Raw genomic sequence first — 22572 nt, forward strand, 5'->3', positions numbered from 1 at the left:
TTTGTGAAAGTCTAAAGTGTAAACATGTTCTGGCGATTTCCCCATTGGAATAACATGGGAGGTTTTGGTCATCGCTACGGCATAACCATAACAATTATGACATGGGTCTCATTGACTTTTTTGATGGGGATGCCAAAATTGAGTTGTGTGTCAAATTTCATAAAATTTCGCAAAACTAAACATTTAACCTCCATATAAAATCTGTAGGGGGTGCTGTGGTGCCAAATTAATTTATTTCACTTCAAGTACGTTCAGCGCAAAGAGTTTAACAACTGATTCTAATTTGACACAATTCGGACTTTATCTGCGCAAACGGCAGGAATGTTAAATTTGGGAGATTTCTGAAATTCTAGCTAAAGTTTGCGGCTTCGCCGCACAGAGACCGTAACAGGTATCAATGTAATTTGAATAACTTTTGATGTCCCACTCCTCAGTAGCATTTTCACCAAATTTCAGCTTTTTAGAGCCAACGCCCTGGGAGGAGTTCGCAAAAGTACGACGTTTGGAAAAACTCCCGAGTCCTGCTTAGCCATTTTTGAACCAATATGGCCGACATTTGGTTGGGTGGACGGCGTTGCCGTAATACATTTTTTTACTTCTCTTGTCACCATCTACCTCTGCGCCAAATTTCATGATTCTACGATCAGATTTTTTTTGAGTCATTTCCTATCTCTCAATGCATTTTTGGTACATTTGGGGGCACCGACGCGCCAATTTTTTTTTTAATTTAGAAAAGGGAAATAGCCAGAATGTAGAGAGGCACGATTTTTAGAGGTGTGCAAATTTTTTGTGACTTTTCGTCAATGTTCACTGGGTGAAAAATAGGGGAGTTGGTCCCGAGAAGAAAGAAAGAAGAAGAAGAAGAAGAAGAAGAAGAAGAAGAAGAAGAAGAAGAAGAAGAAGAAGAAGAAGAAGAAGAAGAAGAAGAAGAAGAAGAAGAAGAAGAAGAAGAAGAAGAAGAAGAAGAAGAAAGAAGAATATTCCGATGCTAGAACATTGTTTCCCATTTTTCAAATATCATAAACTATACATTTTCGGAAAGCGCTCGCGCTTTCCTACCTCAAGGTGTGGGTCCCTGGTCACTGACGGGTACTTTCGTTAATTTTGAGTGGGCTCCGCCCACTTTGTGTTTTTGGCCCTCTATACAGTAATAATGTTCAATTGCTCGTTTAGTGCGCACTTTTGCACGGGCTTCGCCCGTTTACAACGGTAATAAGATAAGATAAGATAAGATATTCCTTTATTGTCCCACATGGGGAAATTTCATTGGTGCAACACAGGTAGATACAGAGGTAGATACAGAAGAACAGATCACTTATAGGAAGTCTGAAAAACACTTTCAGTAGAAGATCTCCTATAAATAAATAAAAACTCCCATAGACAAATAAATAAATAAATACCATTGCATGTGATCCCGACAGTAATTGCACATGAATATGTGTCACGACAGCACATAGATTGCACATGAATTTCACAGTAATTGCACATGAATTGCACATAAATTCCAACAGCAATTGCACATACGACAGAATTGCACATCGGTATTAGGTTAGGTCAGTATTGCGACGGGATAACGTGACGATCTCCGGGTAAGACGACTGTTCTCCGCAGTTTCATGAGTTCCTCCTTTGTGTAAACGCGGTACGGCGCCGGGCGGGGGGCGGGGCCGGAGCCGGGGGACTCAGAGCCAAGACACATCGCAACGACACGACGAAAACACTCAATCCAGCCGAATAAAGTCAAAACAAGTTAATTTAAAGCGATTCCAGTGCGTGTCCCGATCGTTCGTGAAGTTCCTCTTTCATATAAACGTGTATATAAACGTGTACCGACGACACGCCGTACTTTAGCGCGTCCATTCTGTGACACCCCAGTACGCAGACACCCCTGTACGCAGACACCCCTGTACACAGACACACCATGTACACAGACACACCATGTACACAGACACCCCTGTACACAGACACACCATGTACACAGACACACCATGTACACAGACACCCCATGTACACAGACACACCATGTACACAGACACCCCTGTACACAGACACACCATGTACACAGACACACCATGTACACAGACACACCATGTACACAGACACCCCTGTACACAGACACACCATGTACACAGACACACCATGTACACAGACACCCCAGTACACAGAGACACCATGTACACAGACACACCATGTACACAGACACACCATGTACACAGACACCCCTGTACACAGACACACCATGTACACAGACACACCATGTACACAGACACCCCAGTACACAGACACCCTGTGTACACAGACACCCCATGTACACAGACACACCATGTACACAGACACACCATGTACACAGACACCCTGTGTACACAGACACCCCATGTACACAGACACCCCTGTACACAGACACACCATGTACACAGACACCCCATGTACACAGACACCCCAGTACACAGACACACCATGTACACAGACACACCGTGTACACAGACACCCCAGTACACAGACACACCATGTACACAGACACCTCAGTACACAGACACACCATGTACACAGACACCCCATGTACACAGACACCCTGTGTACACAGACACCCCATGTACACAGACACCCTGTGTACACAGACACCCCATGTACACAGACACACCATGTACACAGACACCCCATGTACACAGACACCCTGTGTACACAGACACCCCATGTACACAGACACACCATGTACACAGACACACCATGTACACAGACACCCTGTGTACACAGACACCCCATGTACACAGACACACCATGTACACAGACACACCATGTACACAGACACCCCATGTACACAGACACTGGGGCCGAGGAGGGTTAAGTGCCGTGCCCTAAGACACAACAGCAGTATTCACCTGTGGTCCAGGGGATCTGACCGCTCTACTAAGGAATTTTATTATTTATTATTTTTTATGTTGAGGACAGGATTTGAACTGTCAGCCTTCGGATCAGAAGACACTGAGCTACAAGTAAAACGTTCAGTAAGTCTGACGCACTAAATCCTATGCTAACTGACAAGGGAGTAACGAATAAATGAGGAGGGACAGGATACTAGTTTTAGAATCAATTAGTATCTGGATATTGATAATCTTGACAACACCAATCGGAGAACATTTTACATCTATTGCTTTTAAAAACCTGTTAAAATTACCCTGCATCTTAATAATAAGTTTTGTTTAATTTTTTGTTGAGCAACAAGACAAAACATGTATTAGCATGTAGTATGTAGCATAAGTGTTGTTTTCTGGTGCTTCAAAATGACAAATAATACCGTCAGTCTGACAGGAGAAATAGTTAGGTTGGTCTTTTTAATTAAAGAACATGTCTTACTAAACCTATTAACTGAATAAATTGTTTGTTAGATGGGAGCTGCAAATGATACCTTTATCACAGGTTTTGCCCATATCAGCATTTCAGTGGCCATTCCTCTTGTGCTGCTGAAACAATGAGCTTTGTCCTTGACTTGTCACCATGATTGACTGGCTAGCGCATGGGTACCTTGTGTCAGCTCTTTTATACTGAGTGAATCTAGTTTTCTAAGCGATAAACAGCGATTGGTTCTACTGATGTAACTATATTTATTTTAGATGGGCACACATTTTTGTATATAATGTTCTTAGAAATTGGGTCTGTAGTCAATCAGTCAATCATACTTTACAGTCCATATGCCCACATGCCACCAAAAACACCCCCACAACCGCCTGACCCACCCAACCACACAACCCACACACTCATAGTTTTACACAAGGCTGAGTACAGGTGAAACAGTTGAGAAAGCACGATCAGAGGAGCCGTCTGCATCAGGAGCAGCGAGTCGCCCACAGCCAGAGGACACTAGACACTAGACTGTTTCAGATCAGTTGTTTCTAATGGTGATATTTTTTTTTAAATCTTGTGTAATGTTTTCACAGCATTAGTATTTGAAGTTAGTATTTTTTGTTAGTATGTCCTTCCTTCCTATTTTCTTGGTTTGGACCTGTTAAACTCAACTGTAGACAACATCATGTCTATCTGTCCACAGGTAACCGCTGGGATTAAAGCAGAAAAGGTCAATAGACGCTAATAAAGATGGATCTCTAAAATTGTGTGTGGTTTGGTGACATTTATCACAACAAAGCCCAAACAAACAGGATGGTGACGTTTACTACAGCCAAACACATGTGGATGGCCCATTACAAAAGTCACAAGATGCACCCTGAAAAGAGCTTTGGGTTTACAGAAATTATAGAATAGTAAAACAAATTCAGGAGTTAATGGAGCACTTCTAGACGTTTCTGTTAGAGGGTATCCACCTCCTTGTCTTTATGGAGGTTTTATTACGATGGCATAAAACGCATCCATCTCCATGGAGACTAACGAGTGATGTTACTGGTCAGATCTGATCACAGTAAGAATGCATGTTTTTTTTTTTTTCAGACAAGCTGCTGATGGACCCGCTGCCAGAAAAGTTACATAGTGCACCTTTAATTTTGGGGGTTTGTGTTTGTTATGCAGGATTTGGGTTAAATTATAATTTTTCAGACTGAGAATTAAGCAGTGGTGTCAGTCTGTCCTTTCTTTACAAAAAGAGCTCAGTGACCTCACGTCGACAAAAAACATAAACAGGTCCCAAAAGTTGCATATATAATATATATATATATATATATATATATACCGTATTTTTTTTTTAACAAAACAAATACACTTCCCAATATCTTCTGTAGTATTTAAATATCCCATATACTCCATTAAATTGTTAATGTTTGTCACTACTACTATATATTGATTGCACATGTACTACAATCGTCTCAAACAACTACGGTATTATCTAGACATTATTGGAAAGTGCAAACTTGAGTGGTGCACATGACTACAGCAGCTGCATGTTAGCAGTGTCCTGCTGTATCAGTATGCTCAGTGCTTGTTCCAGCAGCTGTCCTGAATGTGTTGCAGCTCCTTATGTGGGCGCTCTGATTGAGGGGCCGGGGTGCAGCTGGCACAGATCCAGGTTAATATGGTTAAAACACTGGAGTGCCAGGGCCAGCCCGGGCTTTGCCTGATGCTCAAAACAGGCTGGAGGACTTCACCAAGAGTTATGGAGGGTGCAGAGAGGGCAGTTGTGCAGTGTGTCCTTTGCAATTTACTTAGACAAATGTGACTATGATTTCCTATATAGATACAGAGTTGGTTGAGAAGAGAGTCATGCATTCAGAAACCAAAAGCTCAAACTACAATAAAGGTGAACTTTTCTGGTTGGGGGTCAGATATCTGCTCTCATTGCTTTGCCTGAAAAGTTCCAAAGCATGGCAATAAACTTATATTTTGCCCTTTTACAGAGCTTCTTGCTCTGGTAAGGTTAATGTCACACTGTGGAACAAATGGCAAAGTTTCCAACTGGTTGACAGACAGTCCTATCTGCAGAGGTTGGAGAAGCTGGAGGATTACTAACAAATTATTATCGGAGATAGTCGGCTCAGTGATTATTTTTTTCATTTAGTTGACTCAAACAATCTTTTCTATTGTATTGTGAGACTTTTAAAACACATTTTTAACCAAATAAAGGTTGAAATGTGGTGGTTGAAAGCTTCTAAATAGAGAATGTTTGTGAATAAACTGTATTAATTGAATAAATAATGCGGCAGCTGTCTTTGTTGTTAAAAGTTATTACCGAATGTGCTGTAGAGTCTGAATAGTCCAGCTAAAGTTTATATAAGAAAAGATGATAAAAATATATATATATATATTTTTTTAATAATTGACTAGTTATGTTTAGTCTATTTGCCATTTCAGCCTTACAAAGCATTCAAATCTCAATTTAAATTGAGGATCATTATTCATAAACTTATAGAAATTAATAATTAGTGGGGTTTTTTTCTTTAAAAAAAAAAAGGTTTTTGTCATTCTCTTATGTATATAAATCTTGCACACACCTTGAAACCAATCAGCACATTTTGTACAAGGCCACATGTGCAGTTTGGTATGCTTAATTAAACGCTGCATACTAGGCAGAAGAAGCAGAAGAGATCTCGCAGTGAGGCGAGAACAACATATGTGAGAACTCATGATTATGCGTTATTACTGGAGCAAATATGTCGAAAAAAATTGGTCATCAAAATGCAAGCTTTTATAGTTTAGTAGAGGAAATGCATAGGTGCTGAAGGATACTGTTATAACAAATATAGAGTGTATCTAACAAAGCCTTAGCGGTGTGCTCAAAGTGGGGGCAAGTTTTGAAGTACAACTTTAATGATGTATTTTAAGATCATCGGCATTAGGCTAATACAAATCAATTTCAATTTCATGAATTGTATGTACCACCATGAATGGTGACAAACCTCCTCACACCCTATGACCACACAGTACTTTCTACTTTTCGTCCAGTTCAAAAAGGCATCCATCCATCCATCCATCCATCCATCCATCTTCTGCCGCTTTATCCGGGGCCGGGTCGCGGGGGCAGCAGTCTGAGCAGGGACTCCCAGACTTCCTTCTCCCCAGACACTTCCTCTAACTCCTCCGGGGGGATCCCGAGGCGTTCCCAGGCCAGCCGAGAGACATAGTCTCTCCAGCGTGTCCTGGGTCTTCCCCGGGGCCTCTTCCCGGTGGGACATGCCTGAAACACCTCCCGAGGGAGGCGCCCAGGAGGCATCCGGAACAGATGCCCGAGCCACCTCAGCTGGCTCCTCTCGACGTGGAGGAGCAGCGGCTCTACTCCGAGCTCCCCCCGTGTGGCCGAGCTCCTCACCTTATCTCTAAGGGAGCGCCCAGCCACCTGGCGGAGGAAACTCATTTCGACCGCTTGTATCCGCGATCTTGTTCTTTCGGTCACTACCCAAAGCTCATGACCATAGGTGAGGGTAGGAACGTAGACCGACCGGTAAATAGAGAGCTTTGCCTTTCGGCTCAGCTCCCTCTTTACCACAACGGTCCGATGCAGCGACTGCATCACTGCAGCCGCTGCACCGATCCGCCTGTCGATCTCACGCTCCATCCTTCCCTCACTCGTGAACAAGACCCCGAGATACTTGAACTCCTCCACTTGGGGCAAGGACACCCCACCCACCTGGAGAGGGCAAGCCACCTTTTTCCGGTCGAGAACCATGGCCTCGGATTTGGAGGTGCTGATTCTCATCCCAGCCGCTTCACACTCGGCTGCAAACCGTCCCAGTGCATGTTGCAGGTCCGGGTTTGATGGAGCCATCAGGACAACATCGTCTGCAAACAGCAGAGATGAGATCCTGTGGTCCCCAAACCGGACACCCTCCGACCCCTGACTGCGCCTAGAAATTCTGTCCATAAAAATTATGAACAGAACCGGTGACACAGGGCAGCCCTGGCGGAGTCCAACATGCACTGGGAACAGGTCTGACTTACTGCCGGCAATGCGAACACAGCTCCTGCTCCGGTCATACAGGGACCGGACAGCCCTGAGCAAAGGGCCCCGGACCCCGTACTCCCGGAGCACCCCCCAAAGGACACCCCGAGGGACACGGTCAAAAGCCTTCTCCAGATCCACAAAGCACATGTGGACTGGTTGGGCAAACTCCCATGAACCCTCGAGCACCCGATGGAGGGTATAGAGCTGGTCCAGTGTTCCACGACCGGGACGAAAACCACTCTGCTCCTCCTGAATCCGAGGTTCGACTATCGGTCGGATTCTCCTCTCCAGTACCTTGGAATAGACCTTACCCGGGAGGCTGAGGAGTGTGATCCCTCTGTAGTTGGAACACACCCTCCGGTCCCCCTTCTTGAACAGAGGGACCACCACCCCGGTCTGCCAGTCCAGAGGCACGGTCCCCGAACGCCACGCGATGTTGCAGAGACGTGTCAACCAAGACAGTCCTACAACATCCAGATACTTTAGGTACTCAGGGCGGATCTCATCCACCCCCGGAGCCCTGCCACCGAGGAGTTTGCGGACAACCTCAGTGACTTCAGCTTGGGTGATGGATGAGCCAGCCTCCGAGTCCCCGGTCTCTACTTCCTCTTCAGAAGACGTGACTGAGGGATTAAGGAGATCCTCAAAGTATTCCTTCCACCGTCCGACGACATCCCCAGTTGAGGTCAGCAGGCCTCCACCCGCACCGTAAACGGTGTTTGTGAGACACTGCTTCCCCTTTCTGAGGCGCCGGACGGTTTGCCAGAATTTCTTTGGTGCCGACCGATAGTCCTCCTCCATGGCCTCCCCGAACTCCTCCCAGGCCCGGGTTTTTGCCTCTGCGACAGCGCGAGCCGCGGCTCGCTTGGCCTGCCGATACCCGTCGATGACCTCCGGAGACCTACAAGCCAGAGTGGCCTGATAGGCCTCCTTCTTTAGTCTGACGGCATCCCTTACTTCCGGTGTCCACCACCGGGTTCGGGGGTTGCCGCCACGACAGGCACCGGAGACCTTGCGACCACAGCTCCGAGCAGCCGCATCAACAATGGAGGCGGAGAACATGGTCCACTCGGACTCAATGTCCCCAGCCTCCCCCGGGACATGGGAGAAGCTCTCCCGGAGGTGCGAGTTGAATACCCTACTGACAGAGGGCTCCACTAGACGTTCCCAACAGACCCTCACAATGCGCTTGGGTCTGCCAAGTCTGTCCGGCTTCCTCCTCCGCCAGCGGATCCAACTCACCACCAGGTGGTGATCGGTTGACAACTCTGCCCCTCTCTTCACCCGAGTGTCCAAGACACGCGGCCGGAGGTCTGATGACACGACAACTAAGTCGATCATTGACCTCCGGCCTAGGGTGTCCTGGTGCCACGTGCACTGATGGACACCCTTGTGCTTGAACATGGTGTTCGTTATGGACAATCCGTGGCTAGCACAGAAGTCCAATAACTGAACACCGCTCGGGTTCAGATCGGGGAAGCCGTTCTTCCCGATCACCCCTCTCCAGGTGTCACTGTCATTGCCCACGTGGGCGTTGAAGTCCCCCAGTAGAACAACGGAGTCCCCGGTCGGTGCACTGTCCAGTACCCCTCCCAAGGACTCCAAGAAGGCCGGGTACTCTGCACTGCTGTTCGGCCCGTAGGCCGCCACAACAGTGAGAGACCTGTCCCCCACCCGAAGGCGGAGGGACGCGACCCTCTCGTTCACCGGGGTAAACTCCAACACGTGGCGGCTGAGCTGAGGGGCTATCAGCAAGCCCACACCAGCCCGCCGCCTCTCCCCGCGGGCAACACCAGAGAAGTGGAGCGTCCAGCCCCTCTCGAGGAGATGGGTTCCAGAGCCCAAACTGTGCGTGGAGGTGAGGCCGACTATATCTAGTCGGTATCGCTCAACCTCCCGCACAAGCTCAGGCTCTTTCCCCCCCAGCGAGGTGACATTCCATGTCCCCAGAGTTAGTCTCTGTGTCTGGAGATCTGGTCGCCGAGGCCCCTGCCGTCGACTGCCGCCCAGATCTCTCTGCACCGGCCCCTTATGGATCCTCCTGCGGGTGGTGGGCCCACGGGAGGGCGGCCCCACGTCGCTCTTTCGGGCTGTGCCCGGCCGGGCCCCGTGGGGTAAGACCCGGCCACCAGGCGCTCGCCATGGAGCACCCATCCCAGGCCTGGCTCCAGGATGGGGCCCCGGTGACGCCGATCCGGGCGACGTGAACTGCCTTGATTGTGTCGTCGTCATAAGAGGCTTCTGAACCGATCTTTGTCTGACCCGTCACCTAGGACCTGTTTGCCTTGGGAGACCCTACCAGGGGCATGAAGCCCCCGACAACATAGCTCCCGGGATCATTCGGGCACTCAAACCCCTCCACCACGTTAAGGTGTCGGTTCAAGGAGGAGATTCAAAAAGGCAATCCAACAAAAATGTGTTAAAACATGTATTAAATATATTAGTTGAGGTTTAATTATCACACAAATCAAACAAATGTGAAATGTCTAAAAGTTTCATTTGGTACATTTTTGTTTGTTTTTACTATAAATTATTCTATATTCAAATGTTATACATATTTGTATTAGTTTTGCACAACATTCAATATTTTCTTAATTTCAATATATTGCATACCTCTAGCTCAAACACCTCTTCAGATTTATGTTGGACAAAGGTGACATGTAATGGGATTTTATAGAGCCTTTGAATTATTTAAAATATTAAATGTTATATGAAGCACTGCTAATACAACTGGTTAGTATTTAAGGTAGTGTTTCTCAAACTGTGGCAAATGTATTATTGTCTTCCTTTGGATCAATCAATATTATACAACTGCCTAATCTCTTGATTTTCCACTAGAGCCGGTTGAGGAGGATGTTTGGTGTGTCTTGAAAAAAAATCCAATTTAACTTATCACAGGTATAAATTGCCATTGAAAAGCCTCAAAGTTTTTAACCATAAAAAAGCACTAGGGCCATACCTTTCTAAGAGGAGACATCAATGTATTTCTCAAAAATGTTTTAAAAGCACTGACTTTATCCAGATTTAGTCTAATTTAGACCTGGTTTAGTCTCAGTTTAGACCATGTTTAGCCCTAATTACAGTGAGTGTTAGTGGTACACTGAAAGCCAAACTTTTTCTTAGTGGTACTTGATTCTTCAGAACCATAAGCTATTCTACATTAATTGAAGTAAGCATGTTTAATTCCCTGCAAGGACAGAGCCAATCATATGAAGGCTAGTTTGATTCAAAAAGAGTTTATACTTGTTTATGATTCCATAAAAGAAAATGTGTTAATATTATTTCCAAAGTTGCTGTCATGAAAGTAATGGTTGTCTTCATTTGCTGTATTAATACTACTACTACTACTACTACTACTACTACTACTACTACTACTACTACTGTAGGATCATGTGGGACACCAGGGAGTAGTTAATGGGGAATGTATATTTAGTTATATCAACATGTTTTGGACCTAAAGGAGAAAGAATGTCCTTCCCAAAGACGCCAAGTTTGTGCCCTTTGGTCTTTGTGCCCCTTTTAAACGTGTTTATCTTAATTGAAGGAATTAACTGTCTCCGGCATGTTTGTTCATCCCGACATGATGGAGCAGATAGGCTGGCCAAGCATATGATTGGAGAAATGAAGCTCGTGAACAAGCTGACCATGCGTGTGCTGCTGCAATTACATAACACGCGCGCATTAAACCCACGCTGTACCTATGCAACGTTACATTTTAGCCCCGGGGCTGTGACATCAGAGGTGAGAAGCACTGCTTCAACCCAAACACATTCCGGATCAAACCGTAAATCTGTTAACGCGGCGCACTTCGTCACAGTTCACTTGGCGATGCGCGCGTTAAAGCGGCCCGGCCGAGCGGAAATCAAATGTCGTTTGTGCATCGCGCAGTTTATCTGATCCCAATAGTAAAACCCGTGAATATTCATGATCGTGGCTGTAAACGTCAGGACGCAGGGGAGAGCGGGAGAGATAGAGACTGCTGCGAGCTAGAGAGGCCGGGGAGGAGGAGGAGGAGGAGGAGGAGGAGGAGGAGGAGGAGGCGGCGGCATATCTCTCACGGACAAGCAGCATAGGCATCATCTCTCTCTGCATTTGAGGGCAAATCTGCTTTCGGCTCAACCTCCGGCCAGCGCAAAGTGGAAGAGGAGCAACCACGACAACACGGGGAGGAAAAGACGGATGCACGTTGCGTCAGAGAGACTGTTGTTGGAGGAGGAGAGAAGGGGATACGGGCAAAAACAGCGCCTCATTTGTGAAGCCGGACCGACATAAGCCGCCTGCCTTCGCGAGCACCATCGCCAGCGGTTTTGTTGTTGTTTCTTCTTTCTTTTGGGAAATCCCAGAAATGCCTCAGCAGCTGAAGAAGAGGCTCCAGTCCCATCGCGTCTCCTTCAACATGGATACTGCTGGGGCACGCCGAGTTTGACGTGTTATCCCCCGCTCCAAAGATGAAACGTTTCCTCGCGTCAGCTCTTCATTGTAATATGTAGCGCGGATTGGCTTCAGAGCGTGTTTTTGAAGCCCCTCCACACGCGTAAAGCCTCGTTTAACGTCGTGGCACAAGCTCCTCTCTCCACCTTAAACTTCTCATGTGACGCCTCGGTGCCCCGCGTTAAGTTAGCGCAGTCACGGGGAGCTGTCCGCGGTGCTGGACGAGTCATCCACGAGTTGACCTTCTCTGGAGACAAACACGCGGGCTTCCTTTTAGAGTTTAAGGTGGTAAAAGCAGGCCACCGCACACGGACAGCTGCTTGGCTTGACTGGGATCAGCCAAACAATCTGCTCTTTCATGGCTGTGGCACGCAAAATCAAAACTTTACTGACAGTGAATATTTTAGTCTTTGTTGGGATTATCTTGTTTTCGGTCTACTGCAGGATACAGGACCGATCAGAGGAGCTGATTCAGTTAGGGAGGCTTACTGACCAGAGGCTACGGGGAAGAAATGGCAAAGTTTCGAACTTGGTTGACAGACAGTCCATTCTGCAGAGGTTGGAGAGGCTGGAGGATGTTGTCTACAATCAGCTCAATGGTAAGTTATATATACACTCAAGAAGAGGCATGGCCATCCAAATGAAGTAAATGAATAGCAACCAATTTAGTGGATGAAAACAATGCCCACGTAAGGAAACAAAACAGCTTCAGTTTTATGTTTTACTTCAAAAAGCCTAAATAAAGTGAAAATAATGAATATTTTTATTCATCCAATGAAGTTACTTTTCTTTCGCAAACATTTTCAGAGATGGTACAACATCTAACATGTTTGCACAACATAAAACATTAGTGACTGATTCATAGTGACATACTTGTAGAGTTGTGGGCTCACACATTTTCTGACTTGAAAATGTAACACTTCTAAAGTTGAAGACGTCTGTGATGATGAAACTATTTCCCATCTCTGATCACTGCTGAGCTAAAGCGCCCGCAGCTATAATTTTCTTATATATGTCAACCTTGTAACATAACACAAAAAAAGGCACTGGGAAGTCTGTGGGGCTTTGAGCTCTCAAAGAAACAAACCATGACTCAAGTGCATTCATTGGTCAGGTTCCATCTACTGACTCAGTGGAGCATCTTTTTCTTCTCGACACATGTAGCAGCAGATTGTATGAGTAAAGGTCTAGTGCTTCAGAAGACTGAGTTAATGATTCAGGCTGATGGCATCGCAGTGCAATACTTACATGTACAAATACATGACAGTTCGCGTTATAGACTAGCTCGTATTAATTTAACAGCTCATCCCGCGGTGGCATATCATAGTCAGAGCCTTGTAAACTTCTGTTAGTTATGTTTGAACCACTTTATACTGAAAGTTCACCACTTTTTTCATTTAAAATTGGTATCAGCTCTTTCTGTAGCATTTACTATAAACAATATACACACAATTTTACATATCTTCAAAACAACATTCACAATTTCTCTATATTGCCAAAAGTTTAAATTGCGCCGGAGTCATTGGAGATGATGTAGCACCAATGACATGTATTCAATTTAACAAGCAGCTTGATTTTAATGAGTTTAATGACAATGTAATAAATGCATAATTGGATTGAATAAAACATGCGGTAAAACATGTGAAAAGTTTGTTATGAAAGCCACAGCATTCTATAACTTTTTTCACGCCGCTCTCTACTTCAAGACCCTCTCCCCTCGGTGTCACTGCAGTCTGTGGTGCCAATGACAGGTATCCGGTTTAACAAGCTGGCTGAGTTTTAAAAGAAACGTCAATGTGAACGCTTTAAAAAGGTCAGACCGGTGTTTTTACTGTGTGACCATTAGTCAGCGTGGAGCAGGAACAGTTCCACACCTTTGGCTCTTTTTCAGCTCTTTGGCTCGTCCAACCTATAGCAAAAGCTTCTTATAGTGTACACTACTACTCATACAAGCAAATCAGGTATAGTGGCATCAATAGAAAACCCAAAGAAAATAAAGTACGTTGATTGGATTCATTAGAGCTTATTTTAAGACACAGCAATGATTGGAATCCATGTTCAGCATCCACCATTGACATGCGCCTTACATGCGTCCAAACTGCCTTTGGTGTTTCAATGATGTATGTCAATATTTTCTAGAGCACAATTCATACAAAAATGAATTCAAAGTGCTTTACAGACCAAGAACAGATCAAAATCACATTCCAGGCAAATAAAAACATAAATAATCATTCTAAATATGCTATAGTAATTTTCGAAGTAGCTAGATGTTTGTGTGTACTACTGTTGGTTCTACATAACTTGTAGGTGAATAGTGAAATCAATTTTGCCCCTAGTGAATACTATACGTATGTTAGTATCTCTTGCCCATGGCATAGTATAGGTGGGTCACACTCCCACTGCCTCTTGATAGGAATATGCAGCAGAGATCAATGAATGAATACATTCATGGGAATTTGAAATTCATATTTTTTCTAGAGGCCAACTCTGTTACCTTATCCTTTTAGCATTTGACAAGCTTCTACATTAGGATGATGGATATGGTAGAATAATGTTAAAAATAGAACAGCAAACACTTGGATCACTAGTTTATCATTATTATTATTATTATTATGCTGACAATAGATGTTGTTATATACTTGGGCCACAGCTAATTTCCTTTGCTTTCCCCTTTTTGTCCAAAGCCATGCTTTTGTCAGGTCAAATGGGGATCATGAATTGCCCTGGAAATGTTTGTTGGTGTGAAATGTCTTTGTAACTTAATGGTCGGTGTAAAATATGTACCTTAAGACTCATAGTTTGTGTTTGCCTCCAGGATCACTAGCTGACAGTAAAGATGGATGCCTATGCAGTTAGAACTTAAGATTTGAGAATGTTTTTTAATAAACCTATTCAATAGTGCGCTTCCATAGTTATTTTAAGGGTCTCTTTTGAATGTGACATTACCTGTCAACATAATAAAGAGTATTTCCTTGGTTGCTTGACAACACTTTCGCCATCTCCTTCTATTTAACTAAATGAGATGTAAAGAATTTCATAAATGCCTAATAGGGTCTTGATAACTTATTTAACATGTGTGCGATGTAGAAAGCTGAACACCATTTAACACGTCTCACTCAGAGTGGCAGAAGACGAGCAGCCTGAGTGCAGAGCTGGCACACTCACATCCCTCCAATCAACAGAAGAACAGGAGAACTGAATCCTCCCAAAGCTAAATACTATGAACAGAAAGATGATTATGAAATGTTGCCCAGTGAGGACATATATAAGTGTTAACAAAACAGCAATTTAAAATAATACATGTCAATACTACACATTTCAATATTCAGGTCAAGTGAATTCATTATAGTAGTTTAATAAAAAAATGGGATTGTATGCAGTAAATTATATAGATTAATTTTGTTTTATTTGTGTAAAGAAATACTGGTCAGTGAACTATTTGTGCCAGTCCTAAATGAGCCAGGAAAGGAAGGGCATCCAGCCTAAAACCAGTGCTTGGCTGATAATTTTTGCATTTATTGTTGATTTTAATTTAAGCATTATTTTTTGTTTTAAGCATGGGGTTTCTTCCATTTTGGTCCTTTTCGATCTTTCATTACTCAAATCACAGTTTAGTTTACACTTTGAACAGTGAATAAAATGTACAATTCACTTTTTTATGTTTTAATTCACCAAAGTGACCAGTGACCAGTGACTGCAGAACATGCAAAGAGAGTGTTACAATTGCAATGTGTGTTTAAAATTACACAATATTTGCATAATATATAAAAAGGCACAACACCCAAGTCGCAGTGTATGTTAATAAAATATAAACAATAATAGTCATAATAGTGCACACGCAGGAAAAAGAAAAGAAAATAGACAAACTAAATAAATGTCCATACTTTACAGATTTTTTTTTTCTTGTTTATTTTTTCCACTCTAACATGTTAAAATTAAGGGGTTGTCTTTAAGTAATGCAGACAAGATTTTGATGGATTTAGGAAGGTAAGAAATTGAACAGGCTGGGTTTGATATTTTTCCAATTTCTTTTAAAAGAATAAGCATAAAACACAGCACAGACCAGGAGCAAAAATAAATTTACCAATAATAAAATAACATTAACTAAACATCCAAAGAAAAACAATTATGGGGCATTTACATTAAAATAAAAATGTGTTTAGTTCCAAATTAAGTCCAAATGTCAGTTTTTCTATTTGTCTGAAGTCAGTCCAGATGCTCGTGTCAGACTCTTTGTGATGGCCTTTTTTCCAGCCGTCAAAGGAACATTCTATAAGTATTCATTCACTGTGTCCATGGCAGGAGTTCTGAGGCCCAAATACATACTTCAAAACATTTAAGTGGGAGTGCCTTGTTCATTTCAGTCCAATATTTTGAGCAACAGGACAGTCACACAACATGGGATAGTGGTTTTCCTCCCGGCTGCCACAGTCTCCCCAACAGTTAGCAGTTAATAATGAGCACTTTGACATGGTGTTATGGAAAAACGTGACCCATTTTTCCAGTAAAATTCCCTCTGGACATGTGATTTTCTTGCCTTCCACTGGGACGTACACACACTTTCCCACTGTTCGTCTGTCAAAGCAAGATTACCTTCTCTTTCCCAATTGTTTTTAACATATTTAGTAGAGAAGCTTTACAGATTAGCAATATATTTATATAATCAATTAGATATAGTGTATTATTAGATATTGATATATGTGTGTCTATTTGAATCATTTCTAATAGTTGACTGACTTTCGTGTAGACCTCCATGACCTGGTAAAAACGATTGGATATTTTTTCCTCCTAGTTTGTTCCACATCAAATCATTGGTTCAAAATGGCTGACATAACAACGTAACGAGCTGAAATTGAGTTATCAAAATCTGTCCGTGACTCAAGAACAGTCATCAGCCCCCATTATGTCGTGTTTCTCGACAGCAGCAACATGTACCCCGCCCGGCACATGCCTGAAACGCTCGGCTGCTCGTCCCAGTATGATTCGTCTCATGAGTTGTCTCAATGGCACACTTAATCACGCTCTTGGATCCCAGGTCACTCGCCCTTCTTTACAAATTGTGCGCTAACGACAAATTGCATGCTCTGGACGTTGGGAATAAGTGTGGTGAGGGGAGGACGTCGTGCGCCAATAAAACATTACCAAGTCCGTCAGTGATAGGGAGTAATTGGCCATTGGCTGCGTTGTTTACGGCCGTTACCGAGGGTGCGGTGTGGGAGTCCTGGTAATTAGATTTGAAAGACATAAATAAGTCAAAGATTTCACTTTTATGATTGTATGGGGCAGCGTGGTTCAAGCAGAATGGGAATATGTATTAAGGATTGTATTTATTCTGTCAAGACAATAGTACACATTTTGAAGCATATGTAGGAATTTTGAGATTTAAACATTAAGACAGATTATGCATTGTAGTGCACATTTTAATAATAATACTATTGATACATAAAAAACGTTTAAAGCTCTTTTTTGAACACTTTACTATACAGAAACAAAGTACAAAGGCAACAAAGGTGGAAGAATCAAGGAAATGTAAGTTTAAACAGGTGCATTTTTAAGGTGTGTGTTTTGTGGGAGTGAGTTTTGATTTTGTCTTTTCTAATATTCATTGTCAAATAATTGGGCATTTTAGTACAACGTTTTTCAAAAATGTTTCTGTAATTAATTGAAATACTTATTTTAAACGTGTATGCATTTTGGAGAGTTAGTAGAGTGCAAATGTTTGTGTGAACGTTTTTGTGATCTGTGTTTTTCCCTTTGCCCCAGGACATTCTTGAACTTGTTCTTACTTTACAAAGTACAGATTCATTCAAGACTGACTTGGGAGGAGTAAACATCACTAATCCTGAAATGCGTCAATCACAACATCAGAAAAGAAGATAAAACATTCACAAAATAGTATATTAGATAGTAAAGTATTTAGCAATGGGTGACACATTGGTTCCAGTATTGGTATGGGCTGACATAGACCAGTTTTCAGTGATATCTGTATTGGCCAATATAAAAAAAAAATCAATAAAAAAATTGAATTATTTGGCGTCAGTGCTGCCCGGTGGTGGAGTGGTTAAAGCACAGCACACTTATGCCAGGCTCCAAGTGCAGCTGACCGCAGTGTCGTTCGATTCCCGATGCCGACAATTTACTGCATGTGCTCCTTTCTCTCTCATCCCCATTTCACACTGTAACTTCCTGTCAATAAAGCCTGAGGGCCACAAAATCTAAAAAATAAAATAAAAAAATTGGCGTCAATATTATTATTCCATTTTAATGAGTAAGAAAAATAAAATATAAGCGTAATTAGACTATATGTTTACACAGTCATGCAACATATTTGTTTATCTATCGCTTGTTCCCGTCAGGATTTGCGGTTGCCTGGAGCAGGGTTGCATTCTGTTATTATTATTTTTATTTGTTACTATTTATTTATAATTCAAAGGTTAATTTCATTTACATTACTTACACTTAAAATATAATTGTGGGCCTTGCTATTAATTTAAAACTCAAAATATCAGTCTGGGCATGTATTAGTTAGTAGTAACAGCAGCCAGGCAAATATAGGACATCGGTATCAGGTCAAAATAATCCATATCGGCCCGTCCCTGGGAATATTTCATTGTGTGCATTAGTCCCCTTGTCCCCTGTAGTGTTCCTGGTATCAGCACTGCTCTCTCTGTGGAGGCCTAGTGTTGGTTTAATCAAATAAGGAGCTCCTTTAAGCCTGTTAGCTGGATTATGAAGCACTGTTGTGACTGCATACTTACTCTATCAGATCCTGCAAACACCTAATACTTAGCATCTGCCATTTTACTAAACTAAACCGTAAACAAGATTTGTATTTCCAGCTACATTTTTTTATTTCTTTTTCATCATTCTGTTTTTTTTTTTAATAATCACTAATAGTAAATTGTTTAACTTATTGTTTAATCTCTCAATTCAGACTGAAAGTTTCTCAGTACTATATGGAAAACTGCTTTTGCTCTTCCTTTGTACAAGGGCCAGAAAAATGATTTGAATAATTTCCATCCAATCTCAAAACTATCCTGCCGAGCAAACCTCTTGGAGAAGCTAATAAGTGACAAGGAGCGTGCTTTTTAAATCCAATATTACGTTTTATATAACTACCAGTCTGGATTTAGACCAGGGCATAGCACTATCACAGCTGCTACCACAGTTATGATGCAATTCTGTATAATTCTGTATAATTCTGTATAATTCTGTATGCTAAGGCACCGTGTGATGTGATCCAAAGTGATTCAGAATATTCCAGAGGATTTTCACATGTTCATTTAAAATGATTAATGCATTCAAATAAAACTAAATGTATGCTGTTAATATATCTGAATACATCTAGCCTTACACTTGATGGTGATATGATGGAACAAGTACCACAGCACAAATATCTGGGCGTCTGGATTGATGCTAAAAACATAAGAGCTGACGAATAACCTTAAAGCCAGATTGTCATTCTTCTTTAGAAATAAAACTATTTTTGTCTTAATTGTTCAGTTTTAAATTATGGTGATATTATATATATGCATTCTACAGCAAGACTGTTAAAACCTCTGAATTCGGTTTATGATTCAGCTCTAAGGTTCAGCTTTAAGGTTCAGCTCTAAGGTTCAGCTCTAATGTTCAGCTTTAAGGTTCAGCTCTAATGTTCAGCTCTAATGTTCAGCTTTAAGGTTCAGCTCTAAGGTTCAGCTCTAATGTTCAGCTTTAAGGTTCAGCTCTAAGGTTCAGCTCTAATGTTCAGCTTTAAGGTTCAGCTCTAAGGTTCAGCTCTAATGTTCAGCTTTAAGGTTCAGCTCTAAGGTTCAGCTCTAATGTTCAGCTTTAAGGTTCAGCTCTAAGGTTCAGCTCTAATGTTCAGCTTTAAGGTTCAGCTCTAAGGTTCAGCTCTAATGTTCAGCTTTAAGGTTCAGCTCTAAGGTTCAGCTTTAAGGTTCAGCTCTAAGGTTCAGCTCTAATGTTCAGCTTTAAGGTTCAGCTCTAAGGTTCAGCTCTAAGGTTCAGCTTTAAGGTTCAGCTTTAAGGTTCAGCTCTAAGGTTCAGCTTTAAGGTTTAGCTCTAATGTTCAGCTCTAAGGTTCAGCTCTAAGGTTCTGCTCCGAGATTCAGCTCTGAGGTTCAGCTCCAAGGTTCAACTTTAAGGTTCAGCTCTAAGGTTCAGCTCTAAGGTTCAGCTCTAAGGTTCAGCTCTAAGGTTCAGCTTTAAGGTTCAGCTCTAAGGTTCAGCTCTAAGGATCAGCTCTAAGGTTCAGCTCTAAGGTTCAGCTCTAAGGTTCAGCTTTAAGGTTCAGCTCTAAGGTTCAGCTCTAAGGATCAGCTCTAAGGTTCAGCTTTAAGGTTCAGCTCTAAGGTTCAGCTTTAAGGTTCAGCTTTAAGGTTCAGCTCTAAGGTTCAGCTCTAAGGATCAGCTCTAAGGTTCAGCTTTAAGGTTCAGCTCTAAGGTTCAGCTCTGAGGTTCAGCTCTGAGGTTCAGCTCTAAGGTTCAGCTCTGAGGTTCAGCTCTAAGGTTCAGCTCCAAGGTTCAGCTCTAAGGTTCAGCTCTGAGGTTCAGCTCTAAGGTTCAGCTCTAATGTTCAGCTCTGAGGTTCAGCTCTAAGGTTCAGCTCCAAGGTTCAGCTCTAAGGTTCAGCTCTAAGGTTCAGCTCCAAGGTTCAGCTCTAAGGTTCAGCTCTAAGGTTCAGCTCTAAGGTTCAGCTCTGAGGTTCAGCTCTAAGGTTCAGCTCTAAGGTTCAGCTCTAAGGTTCAGCTCTGAGGTTCAGCTCTAAGGTTCAGCTCTGAGGTTCAGCTCTAAGGTTCAGCTCCAAGGTTCAGCTCTAAGGTTCAGCTCTAAGGTTCAGCTCTGAGGTTCAGCTCTAAGGTTCAGCTCTGAGGTTCAGCTCTAAGGTTCAGCTCCAAGGTTCAGCTCTAAGGTTCAGCTCAAAGGTTCAGCTCGAAGGTTCAGCTCTAAGGTTCAGCTCGAAGGTTCAGCTCTAAGGTTCAGCTCGAAGGTTCAGCTCTAAGGTTCAGCTCTAAGGTTCATTACAGGAGAAGGAGACAGAACTCACCATCATGAATTATATTCTAAAGTAGAATGTCAATCATTGCTGCCTTTTGTTTGTGTACAAAGCTGTAGTTTGCATTTTGATTATTTATCAAGTGGGGTGCACGGTGGCAAAGGTGGTTAGCGCTCTTGCCTCCCAAGAAGGAGATCATGGGTTCGATTCCCGGACCAGACCAACATCACATGATCTCTCTGGGTGGAGTCTGCATGTTCTCCCCGTGTTACCGTGGGTTCTCTCCGGGTTCTCTCCGGGTTCTCCGGCTTCCTCCCACCATCCAAAGACATGTATGTGTTAGGCAAAAATTGGTGACTCTAAATTGGCCCTAGTGAATGAATGTGAGAGTGAACTGTCTGTAATGTCTATGTCTCTGTGTCAGCCCTGTGACAAGTTGGCCACTGTCCAGGGTGTACCCCGCCTAAGGCCCGAAGTCACTGGGATAGGCTCCAGTCACCCGCAACCCCAAAAGGGAACAAGCGGTAGAAAATGGATGGATATTTATCAAGTTTATTGCAAATCAGTTCAGGTATGAGGTTTTTTTAATCTTACTTATAAATAAGAAATAATCAGAGAAGCGATGATAAAATGCTTTTCATTTTATGTTGATAAAAACAACTTTATTTATAACCCTCTGTGACTGCTGGTGGCTAGTGGTGAGCGTACAGGAATCAATTTCATAAAGAATTGAATTTAATTAAAAAATATCCAATACAGTTTATGAAACAATCAGACAAACATCCAATTTTCTTTGCTTTGTTGTAGCACTTCCCTCAAATGCGGAAGACGTCTCCTCTCAATTATTCTGTCATTGTTCAGATCAAAATCAATCACTTCTTTTACTTCAAAATTAGAGAGTTTTAGATTCTTTGTCCTCTGTGTTTTTCTTTTTTCTTTCTAAACGCCATGTTCCAACAGTTGATACGTTTCTTTGAACACTCCAATTGGAAACCGTGAAGACAGTAACCGGTTCCAGGCTGTGCGTAACACATTTTAGATAATGTTGAGAATGTTGTTTTGAAGATATGCAAAATTAGAAAATCAAGCATATCGTTTATACGAAAAAATGCTACAAAATTAACTGAATAAAATTTTTAAAAGTTACTGTATGTTGTTAACTTTAAAAAAAAAAAAAGATATTCGCGTATTTTTCTGCACTTTTGAGATCAATTTGACGGACATTTCACATTTCTCAAATAATTATTAATTTGACGGACATTTCACATTTCTCAAATAATTTTTTAAAGACTCATTTTAACACATTTCTGTTGTTTTCACATAATATCATCTGAATATTATTTCCATTTTTTGTCTCTTGTCATGCATGTCACTCCTCTGTCTCGCGCTGTCATGTGCACGGGTTGATGGGATGCCTCACTATCCCGGCTGCAGTGCGAGATACGCCCCTTATCTGTATTGCCCATTACAGCTCAGGCCTCTCTACTGTTTGTATGCTAAACCCCACGGCCCCTGACTTGATGAGAAATGTCACACGCTCCCCCCGTTTTTCCCCTCTCACCTCACCGACTGTAGAGCGATTCACATCTACGACCGTGTTGTTGTGCTGTTTGCTTGAATGTAATGTCCCAAACTACACGAAAGCGAACCGCCGGTATGATTAAATGCAGTAAATTCCAGTAATGATATGTAGATGAGAGCGGTCGACAAAGCCATTTTCACAAACAGATAACACACAATTGGACTCTGCCTTGAGGAATGAT

General features: G+C 42.6%; 1 protein-coding gene and 1 long non-coding RNA gene across 2 annotated transcripts in view; one reads left to right on the plus strand and one right to left on the minus strand.

The window, feature by feature from the left end:
* Positions 1 to 10692: 10692 nt before the first annotated feature.
* The window catches only part of LOC140347244 (uncharacterized), a 292223-nt gene continuing 280343 nt past the window's right edge, over positions 10693 to 22572 (minus strand). Inside the window, exon 4 of the long non-coding RNA XR_011924365.1 lies at positions 10693 to 10704. This is a non-coding gene — a long non-coding RNA (uncharacterized lncRNA). The remainder of the gene's footprint in view (positions 10705 to 22572) is intronic.
* Positions 11678 to 22572, plus strand: part of galnt9 (polypeptide N-acetylgalactosaminyltransferase 9) — a 108649-nt gene continuing 97754 nt past the window's right edge. Inside the window, exon 1 of the mRNA XM_072433019.1 lies at positions 11678 to 12410. Within this exon, the coding sequence (XP_072289120.1) occupies positions 12170 to 12410 (241 nt within the window). The 5' untranslated portion in view covers positions 11678 to 12169. The remainder of the gene's footprint in view (positions 12411 to 22572) is intronic.

The sequence above is a fragment of the Eucyclogobius newberryi genome, unplaced genomic scaffold (assembly GCF_026437365.1).
Source record: "Eucyclogobius newberryi isolate DKJ021-1_F unplaced genomic scaffold, fEucNew1.0.hap1 SCAF_6, whole genome shotgun sequence".
NCBI classification, from domain to species: Eukaryota; Metazoa; Chordata; class Actinopteri; order Gobiiformes; family Gobiidae; genus Eucyclogobius; species Eucyclogobius newberryi.